Source organism: Saccostrea cucullata, unplaced genomic scaffold (genome assembly GCF_032062105.1).
Source record: "Saccostrea cucullata isolate Sc308-1 unplaced genomic scaffold, CSIRO_AGI_Scuc_v1 ctg12439, whole genome shotgun sequence".
Lineage (NCBI taxonomy): Eukaryota > Metazoa > Mollusca > Bivalvia > Ostreida > Ostreidae > Saccostrea > Saccostrea cuccullata.
Genome location: NW_026921516.1, coordinates 6347 through 17529, shown reverse-complemented (window position 1 = coordinate 17529; position 11183 = coordinate 6347). Strand labels below are relative to the sequence as shown.

Sequence of the window (11183 nt, the reverse complement as noted above, 5' to 3'; positions counted from 1 at the left end):
TATTTTTAAAGCGTTTTAAAGGCCAGGGTCATATTATAGAGGTACCTACACTACTCGTTCCGGGCAAACCGGTCGACACAATGGAGGTTTATTTTTTTGTGTAGTTCGTCATCAAAAAGTGGTGTAATGAGCCTCCTTAAATACTTGTGTAGGCCGAGTCGTCGGTAAGGCAGCTATGGCTCTTTATTAAAATTCAAAACATGCAAGCATGACAGTTTTTGTTCATTGTAATATACATCATGACGTGCGGTTCAAACGCCTTTCGTGGTATCGGGTGAAACTGAGGGTATCCACGACGGGAAATATAGCGTAATTTCACTATAATAGTGAAATACCACTATTATAGCGGAATTTACGTTTCCCCCAACCTGTGTAAGTAACTTACCTTTGAAAAAAAAGTTGGTCACTACCCCCCCCCCCCCCCCCCCCCCGAAATAGGATTTTCGTGTTTGGGGAACTTTATATATATATTTTTTTTTTGCTTGTCAAAGAATTTCTGGACTTGAGCCCCCTCCCCCCTCCCCCCCAAATGCAAAATAGGATTTTCGAGTTTGGGGAACTTTCCTTTTTTTTTTTTTTGCTTGTAAAAGAATTTCTTTTCTTTCTTTTATTTTTTTTTTTTGCATGTCAAAGAATTTCTCGACTTGAGCCCCCCCCCCACTTTTAAGTTTGTGACTACGCCTCTGGCTACACAAAAATAAAACGGGAATGGATACTGCAGTTTGATAATAAATGGAAAGAATATAGAACTTGTTTTATCATTCTTGAAAAATGCAAATAAATCATGTTCTAAACAGAGCAAAATTTTTTCAAATATTTTCAAAGACAACAAGTTCTCTTTACATGTAAAATTCGTTACATAAGATTTTAAAATTTATTATTTACCAAACACTAAATTTGGGTTTTTTTATAATAACACTTTTCAATCCAAATCCATGGCAATTATAACAAGAACAAGACTATTTAATCATAAAATGAAATTAGTCGGCAAACGGGCCTGTAGAAGTACCCCCTCCTCCTTACTTTTTTCTGAGTATTATGACTTTGCAACAGTAAATTTTCCTTATATGCTGGTTGACCCCCTAACCTTCAATTTTTTAAATGTTGTTAGGTCGAGCGAAAATTTCCCGGATTGGACGGTTAATTACAATATTTATCGTCATAGTTTTAGGTTGAATTGCAATCCTTTTAATTGACTACCATGTACGTTTAAAATTCATAAAAAATTATTTGCCAGTGCCCGGGGGGCTTCCCCCCCTTTTTCGTTTTTTTTTCTTTGGCAAACATAATTAACATTTTTCTATCGTAAATATCCACTGAAAAGCCTCGTCCCCTTTTTTGTTTGATAGTTTAGATCTAAGTAATATATGTTTTTGTGTTTAGAAAAGAAGGGGGAAATTTTTAAGGTGCCTCCTACCTCAACGAAATAGGATTTTCGAGTTTGGACACTTCTCACCCATCACCGCCTTTTTTTCGCTTGTCATGCAATTAGGTTTTTCATGCAATTTTTTTTTTGTCAAAAAAAAAATCTAACCCCCTCCCCACTATCAAAAGCGATGCTTTACTGACATTATATGTGTCTGTATATTATAATTTTAAATTGTTTTAACTCCTTTATATGCATTTTACCTATTCAAAGCAAACTCGATAAAAAACATAATATATTAAGCTTAAATTCACATAACTAAAATGACTACAATTTACATAAAATTTTTCTACATTTACATGGATATTTATGAAATCACTACACATTGTTCAAAATTAAAGACTGCATGTTCTACTTTGTCACATACCGGTACATAGTTATATAAAAAAAATTAATAATTATATTCGATGTTTCAATATAAAACTTAAAGTTGCGCAATTATTTGCCTTATTTTTATTTTTTACTGTTTTTTCCAAAAGGTTTTCTGTCAAATTCCACAACCCAGTGATGCAACAATGTTTCAAAATCTCTGTATGAATTGCTAGTAATCCTTAATCAAAAGGTATTATGGTTGTGTCAAATAACTATAAATCGATTAGCGTACAGGTGTCTTGCATTCCTTCACCAGCAGGGAGAGTTCTCTCTAAATGAAAAGGTCACGCATCCACATCCTTAATTATTACAAACGTACACACAGTGGGTGGTGGGGGAAAGAGTTTTATTTGTTGTTAACTGTCTTGTATTACATCACATGCTGATTTTATTAATTTTTATGAAGCCCTTTTACTATATCAATATTTTACACTTTCAAAAGAAATTGCTATATAGACAATGATAGAGGAATGACACTGTGACAATTTAAAAATCTAACAATTAAACACACAACTGGTAATATGCATCCCTTTAACGTTATTTATACATGTGTAGAATGTTTTTAATGGGGGTGTTCACATCCCATACTTAAGATTGTGTGTAAATTTATTGTTAAAACACATTGTACATATTCTTGAGAGTCTAGCGGAATTCAAAAGACTAACCCTTTTTTAAAAAGATTAAATAAATATTACTAACACGTTACTAATTTATAGGTATATTTTTCAAGCATCCAAGCCACCCTGAGCTGTTCTCTAATGAATATTAATAAAATGTGCGCAATGAGGATGCTCTATTTATTGATGTTGTTTCCATTCGTGCAGTTTTGTTTTTACGTTTGTGCAATTTTCTCACTATTTCGTGTAAATATTTTGTTGATTGTGTAGTTTTTCTGCAGTTTGTGTAAATTTCAATAACTTTGTGTATACTTTCCTCACTTTGTGTAAGTTTTTACTTACTCGTTAATTTTTTTTTAAGGTCGTGCAGAAAATAATTTTGAACCAATCGGCGTGCCATAATTCTTCTCATATTTCTAATACCGTATAGCGGGTTATTTTAGCGGGGTGCTAATTTTGGCTTATTTTGGCGTTTTGAGGGTAGCCCGCTAAAATTTTAATCGCTAAAATATTAAGTTCTCTTCTAAGTGTTCATCTGCAAAGAGCTGAAACTCTGTGTCCGCTAAAATAAATTACGCCAAAATTATTGGGCTACCTTTCAGCGGCAAAACGCCAAATTTTAACCCCCCAAAAAAACCCGCTATACGGTATTTAAAAATTAATGAAATTTTCACAGAATCAAGAAGACAATACCAGTAAGTGATAGTATCAATGAGATTAAATTTCACCGTTTTATATTAGAGGCAAGGTCAGGTCAAGGTCATTATCTTTTCCCTTGACATTAACAATAAAAAATAACTGTAGCCAATCATGTGATACCTACTTCTATTTCAAAAGTTTAATGATTGTTCTTTTTGCATAAAAACATATTACTACATCGGGTCTATAGCATGATGTTACCAAATTTACATAAATAATTTAACTTAACTGGGCATTGGCTAATCTGAATTTTCTCTGTTTTTCTTAATTTTTTAGTATATATTAGTTATTTTCATATGCTTCCTATATTTAACTTTTTCTTTTTTCACATATAATAAATAGTCCTATAAATGTACAAAATGATACAAAAACAAAAAGTTTTGATGTTTAGTAAAAGAGAAATAATACTTTTTATGGATTTTTGGCTCAAATCTGCACTTTGATAGGAAGCGTTTAAAAGCTAATAAAGTTCTAGTTTGTTTTAAATATCATTTTTTTCATATATTTTGAAAGTTTAGTCCCTCATTTTAATTAACTTACATTTGAAAATTTCTCCAAGACTTGATTGAGTAAAAATTATTACTAAATTAATTGTTCTATTATAATTTTGAGGGACAAAAAAAAAGATATTTTCATACGCCACCAATCCCCAAAAAAATAGTCCCTCTATTTTTTTAAACGCAGTTTACCATTTCTATTTAAAGATGTACAATTGTGATGGGAAAGAAAAATATGATCTTTTAAATTACTTACATCTCAAATATAAGACATATAAGCAAATATACTTTTAATGTTTCATCTAGTCAGAAACCAGAGAAGAATCCTACCTTAAATGGTATAAAAATGCTGAAATTCAATTGGCCCAAGCAGGCCTAGGGCTTGCCCTGCACTTACTTGAGTGGTTCCCAGACCTGGCTGATTTTCCTAATTTCTCAAAAAGGGGAGTTACCTAAAAACCTAGATTAATCCCTGTAGACAAGTATGATAGTAATTGTATTAATGGTATTTTGTAGTCAAGGTCTGCTGAAAATATTTGAGGCTGTGATGAAACATAAATTATCCCCTACATACCCCGCTATCATGGCTGGCTTTGAGTAAGTTATTCCTGATTCTGATCTTGAGAATTTTTTCCAGTACTACATCCATTGTCATAAAACATTTTTGTGTATTATGGTGGACTAATTCTTTTCCTGATTAAAAATTTTTAAATTTTCAGCTTCTCAATCAATGTGGATGATACAGGTCTTAAATTCAAAGTGAATGGATTCAACCAGAAGTTGCCTGTAAGAATTCTTATCAAACTGTTCACAAAAAAATCTTTTCTTTTTACAAGCATTGTTGAATAAATAAAAAATATGTTTAAAATTATGTATGATACTTCTTTATCATTGAAGCTGTATTGGTTTGTTATTGTTGTTTTGTAGGAGCTGATTGATCTACTTTTGACAGCTGTTTTTGACTATGCATGCGATGATGAGTTGTTTCCAATCATGAGATATAAAGTGAAGAGGGAGATTTTTAATTCCATCATCAAACCAGCTGAGCTTGTCAGGCAAGGATATCTAATTATTCACTTTGGTTTCCCTTGAGATATCATAACATTTTAGCCATTCCTTGATATTAGATACGAGACAGACAGTCATGTGAATTGTTATGAACTTCATATCAATCTGAACTGACAAGCTATTTAGATATTTATTTGAATTCCCAGTTAAGGTGGTGCGGTTTATCAAAAAAATTCTTACAAAAAACATATCCTGAAAATTTGATATAATTTTCCCCGAAATTTATGCATATTATCTGCAATTTTTATAAAATTTCCCTACTTATTTTTAATGTATTTCTATAAATGGGGTATTGTCATTAAACATTTTTTATGCTTTATATTGAAATATAGGGAACCCAGAACTTGTGAGACTGTAGCTCTACTGGTTTATAATTAAAACAAAGGAAGAGAAAAGTAGCAGTTGGGACTTAAACTTTAAAACAGCAATAAATAAAAAATATTTGCCACTCATCAAAATAAAAACCGATGCACAGAATTATGTATCTTAGTATAGTCTACTTGGGGCCAAATTATATTGTAATTGGACCAAAACTTAGGAGAAGCATTTTAAAAGAATTTCTCAGAAACTTCTATTTTAGTTACCATGGCAACACCGTTCATTGAAATCAAAAATAGATGCACAGAATTACGTATCTTAGAGTAGTTAACTTGTGTGCCAAGTTATATTGAAATCGAATTAAAACTGTAGGAGGAGTAGCATTTCGAAAGAATTTCACAGAAATTTCATTTTTAGTAGCCAAGGCAACATCATTCATTGAAAAAAAAAACCGATAAGAATTTGTTTTAGTGTATTATTTGTCCAAGTTATATTGAAATGGAAAAAAACTGTAGGAGGAGTAGCATTTGAAAGGAATTTAAGAAATTTCTATTTTTAGTAACCACGGCAACACCGTTCATCGAAATCAAAAACCGATGCACAAAATTTGTATTTAGTATAGTCGACTTGTGTGCAAAGTCATATTGAAATCGGATGAAAAGTAGGAGGAGTAGCTTTTTGAAAGAATTTCACAGAAATTTCTTTTTTTAGTATCCTCGTCAACACAGTTCATTGAAATAAAAAACCCGATGCACAGAATTATGTATTTTAGTGTAGTTGACTTGTGTGCCAAGTTATATTGAAATCGGACCAAAACTGTAGGAGGAGTACTTTTCGAAAGAATTTCACAGAAATTTCTATTTTTAGTAACCACGACAACACCGTTCATTGAAATCAAAAACCGATGCACAGAATTATGTATCTTAGTGTAGTCTACTTGTGTGCCAAGTTATATTGAAATCAGACCAAAACTGTAGGAGGAGTAGTTTAAAAGAATTTCACAGAAATTTCTATTTTTAGTAACCACGACAACACCGTTCATCAAATAAAAACCGATGCACAGAATTATGTATCTTAGTGTAGTCTACTTGTGTGCCATGTTATATTGAAATCGGACCAAAACTGTAGGAGGAGTAGCATTTTGAAAAATTGTTTACAGACAGACAGACAGACAGACAGACGGACAGACAGACGGACGGACACGGAGCATTATATCGCATTCATCATTTAAGTTATTGCGAAAATATATTAGGATGACCAATAACTTTTTTTCCATTTGTAAATTTATTATTCTAACCCAGAGGGGAATGAAGGGTACATGTATAAACATTCCTCGCTGGAATTAACATGCATCGACAACACCCGAGTGATAAAATATGATTTCTGTTTTTCTAAGGAAATTAATGGTGTAAATGATTTCAGGCATATATAGCACAAAAATTTGATCACTTTTTAAAAAATAACAGTAAGGAAAAACTTCCAGAAACTGGGGAAATTAGCCGGGTTGGGGGTGGGTGGGGGGTAAGGGGGATTTTTGAATTTTTTTATATCTATATAAGACCAACTAGTACATGGGCCTAACTTTAAACATTTGTTAATTAAAAATTCTCTTATTCAAATTTCCATGCATAAAATGTAAAATTGAATTAGTTTTACACTTAGAGTAGAGCTTTTGTTTAAAACTTTTAATAATACAAAAAAAACTTGTAAATTGTTTACAGTGTATATGGTTTACAGGTGTTTGTATAAATTTGGATTTTTGAAAGCATTAATAATTTATCAGCCAGTAAAACAAGGCATAGATGAGATTTGTCACTGGATTCAGATATCCGGACGCCAATATCCACTTTTTATCCAGACGATTTTTCATGGGAACGAAATTTTAAAATGTTATTTTGTCTTGTTTAACTGGTATTCAGATATCCCGGATGCTTCACATATCCGGACAAATTGACTGGGAACCTAACGTCAAAATAAATAGGGTTCCTGCAAAAAGTAACCAAACAATACTTAATAATAATGATGGTGATGATGATATAAGAAAAAAAAAAAGGGAAAAAGCATGTATTAAATTTAATGCGTTTTTAGTGTTGAGGATTGATTATCCTGAAAATTATACGCATATTTTCGCCCAGCTTTATTAGCAGTAGTCCCAAACGTTGTTCCCCCAGTTGCAAAAAACGTGCGCAAATACAACACCTCAAGTTTTCTGCTAAACAATTTTATTTATGATAACTTACTCTTGCATACCATAACTTTCATAGGCGTCGGAACCGGGGGGGGGGGGTTTCCCCCCCCCCCCTTTTTTTTCCCAAAATCCACTTGTTAACATTGAACATATCTTGAAATTTAGCCCCCCCTTTCCTTTGATACTTTTTAGTATAGGTTAAAATTGGTAAAAGTGTTGGTGTTTGGAAGAAAATTTTTTGGGACTGGACTTCAACCTTGCCCCCCCCCCCCCCCCCTTTCCATAAAAGTTTTTAAAGGTTAAAATTAGGATTTTCGTGTTTGGGAAATAGACTTTTTCTTTTTTTTTTCTTGTTTTTTTGGAGGTACAAAAAAATTTTTTTAACACTTAGCCCCCACTTTCAATTTGTTCCAAGGCCAATGATTTCATGCCGACTTATTCTGATTACTTTTGCAAATATTTCAATATAAATTATTCCATTCATTTGGTGTTGTATTTAATTTTTCCTTTGGGGATTACATATACTAATAATCACTTGAGGGTTCAGACTGAAATTTAATTATAAAGCATGTACGGGGTTTCGTCAAAAGCAGCACTTTTAATCTATTATTCATACTGATTTGAAGTCATTTGCAGAGAATTAAGCGGGGAAAAAACGCAACGTTGCCTTTTTGACGTAACTGACGTCATAATCAAATATGCACAAAACGCCGCTCGAATCGTCGAAATTGTGTACCAAAATTGATGTCAAAAGCAAACCCGCGACCTACCTTAATTTCTTGAATTTTAGTCTCTTAAAACCCATTATTAAAGAATATTGAACTTTCATGTAATCAGTTAATGAAGTGCTTCTTAATCACTAGCTACTCCCCATATCACACAATGAATGGACAAATAAAATTGTTATTACTGTAACGTTCATTCATTTTTTTATTTTTCCTTAAGAATCCTTCGATTTTCTGTGATAGACCCCCACTATAGGCCCGTCCCTGAAATATACAGTGTAATTGACAGTCTGACCAATGAGGATCTTCGACACTTCCTGACAGAGTTCAGACAGAGTATAAAAGCTGACGTCCTAGTGGTGGGCAATGTTACACCCAAGGTAAAGCTGAGGAAGATGAGTTAATAAAACAGTTAAAAACATCTCTAGTTTTGCCTTTTTAAAAAAGAAAAAGCCCATTGAGCTCTTTTGGTAGGTAAAAAAAATAAATTTTTCGCTTTATAACGCAAACGTCGCGAATAAACGCGAAACTTTCGCGAAATTACGCGTAATTTTCGCGTTATAACGCGTAACTTTCGCGTTATAACGCGAAACTTCCACGAATAAGCGCGTAACTTTAGCGTTATTATGCAAAACTTTTGCGTTATAACGCAAAACTATCGCGAATAAAACTAATTTCGCAAATAACTTGTTACTTTCGTGTTATAACGCGAATTTCCCGCAAATAAACGCATAACTTTCGCGTTATTACGTGAAACTTTCGCGTTATAACGCGACACTTTTGCGACTAAATGCGTAACTTTCGCGTTATTACACGAAATTTTCGCGTTATAACGCGAAATTTTTTGCGAATAAATATGCATATATATAATATACCCATGCCAGGAACCTTGATCTTGATTATGATAAAAACAAGAAAAAACCCGGAACTCTCAGCAACTTATTTATAAAATATAATTTCCTTAGAAGATGTACTGGAGAAATATGCCAGAATAGAATAGATTAGTCATCAGAATATTTTCTTCTTTTTTAAATCTTCTCAATTGATAAATTGATTTTTTTTCTTTTACATGTTTTTCAAATTTTAAATTCAAGAAATTCTTTAGACTGATTATTTTTTAAGAAAAATCTCCACTTGAAACTTTTTTCAGGCTGTTTTTTATCAGTTACACATTCTGCATACACAACGTACCACTAGTAAATTAAGCAATCAATCATTTTTGACTAAAAGTTTACATGATAAAACATAACTTAAAAGTAAATGAACAATATATCACTTCATGAGCTCAACGGGCCATATATGTATTTAAATAACAATTATAATTGTAGTTGTTTTTAAAATTTATGGAGGGTTTAAAAAAAATTATTGTGGACTGGGCCAAAAAAAACTATTAAGGTATATACAGCAGATTTTTAATTTTAATTAATTGTCAATTTTTTCCCCATATCGTATTTTCTAGTGAATCTAACAGAAAATGAAAATCTACTATCCAATTTTCACAATACTGAGATCTTGTTCTTTATAAAATAAAATTATTTCAAATTTTTTAGAGAGTCATATATAAAGACATCGGAAAGGGTGTTTTTCCCCCGAAATTCATAATCTTTATAGTTATAATAATAGGGATTGAAGATTAATTTTTGGGGAAACTCGCATAATTTTTGAATTTTTAACAGCGCTGAGAAAGACCATCCATGACGGTAAAGATGGATTCAATAGGAAAAAAACTTAAACTTGTAGCCTGAGATAGTCCAATTTAAAATAGCTTTTAATTGCTTATATTGGAAAAAAAAACTTGATCACAAAATCAAAAGAAAAATGAGATTTAAGCAAATGTCTTGGTAAAATGGCAGAAGTTTCACGTTATATCGCGAAAGTTTCTCGTTATTTGGGAAAATTTCCCTTATAACCAAATTACGGTTTATTCGCGAAAGTTACGTGTTTATTCACGAAAGTCATGGTTAGAACGCGAAAATTACGCGTTTATTTGCAAAGTTTCCGATAAGGAAATTACCCTTTATTTTTAAAGTTTCGCGTTATAACGCGAAAGTTATGTTTATTCGCGAAAATTTCCCTTATAACACGAAAAATTAATTTTTTTCACTTCCTAAGTGAGCTCAATGGGCTTTTGTAAAAAAGAAATGCACAAGGAAAATTAAAATATGATTATTTATTAACTGGCCAAGATAACTGTACTGTTAAGGGCAGTATAAAGGGTCCCCCTTTTGTCAATGGCTTAAGATTTTTGAGTATGTCCTAACTTTTCTTTTGTCCCTTTAATTGATATTGTAATTTAATTTAATCATATTTTGCAGGGGCTACTTGGTTTAAAGAGAGGGTGGAATCAAAATTATATGGAAAAGTGGAATCTTCCAAAATGTACAGGGTAAGAAGAAATATGACAGGCAAGGAATAAAATTTGGGATGTCTAAAGAACAAGATGAAAAAGAAAAAGATCTCTGTTAAATATGTAAAATAATGTTTTATCCCAAATCTTGTATACATGGCTAAAACTTGTAAATAATTACATGGGAATAATGTGAAAGTAATATGCACTATAAATTGAATTCAAATTATTCAGGGGTCTTTATTCAGCTGGAAAGGTTGACTTTTCTTTATATGTACATGAATTTGTAGAGAAGATTGTACCAGATTCTTAAACAATGGAGTTACTGCCCGACAAAAGCTTTAACATGGAGGACGCCCAAATCCAGTATTACGGTGATATCTGACCCCGGGGATTAAAGGCAACCGTCATCAACGAACTCTTAGATGTAAGTGAATCATCAACAAACTCTTACATGTAGATGTAAGTGACATAAGGTTGAGTCAAAACCGTCATCAACAATTCTTAGATGTTAGGGACATAAAGTTCAGTCAAAATAGTCATCAACAACTCTTATTAGATGTAAGTGACAGAAGGTTTGTTCAAAACTGACATCAATGAAATCTTAGATTTAAATGGCATATGTTCAGTCAAAACTCTTAGATGTACGTGGCATATAATAAGGTTAATTCAAAACCATCAACAATGAATTCTAAGATGTAAGTGACATAAGGTTCAGTCAAAACCGTCATCAACAAATTACAGTATAGATTTATGTGATATAGGCTTCAAACAAAGGTTCAGTCTGAGTAGTTCATGGAGTCTAACTTTGATGTCTTTTGCCATGTTTTCTTGACATCGATATACATGGGAATCCCTCATGTTTTACACTCCAAAGGTAAAAAACCAGTATTTCTTTTTTATAGTTAAGAATGCAGGAGCCGTGT

The 11183-nt window shown here is 32.2% G+C and overlaps 1 protein-coding gene across 1 annotated transcript; it reads left to right on the top strand.

The window, feature by feature from the left end:
* Positions 1-4127: 4127 nt before the first annotated feature.
* LOC134260173 (protease 3-like) lies at positions 4128-8314 on the top strand (the record flags this gene model as incomplete). The annotated part of the gene is made up of 4 exons (XM_062742760.1): positions 4128-4208; positions 4331-4397; positions 4539-4666; positions 8131-8314. Coding segments are annotated over 4 exons (460 nt in total), but the record flags the coding sequence as incomplete, so codon positions are not given.
* Positions 8315-11183: the final 2869 nt, after the last annotated feature.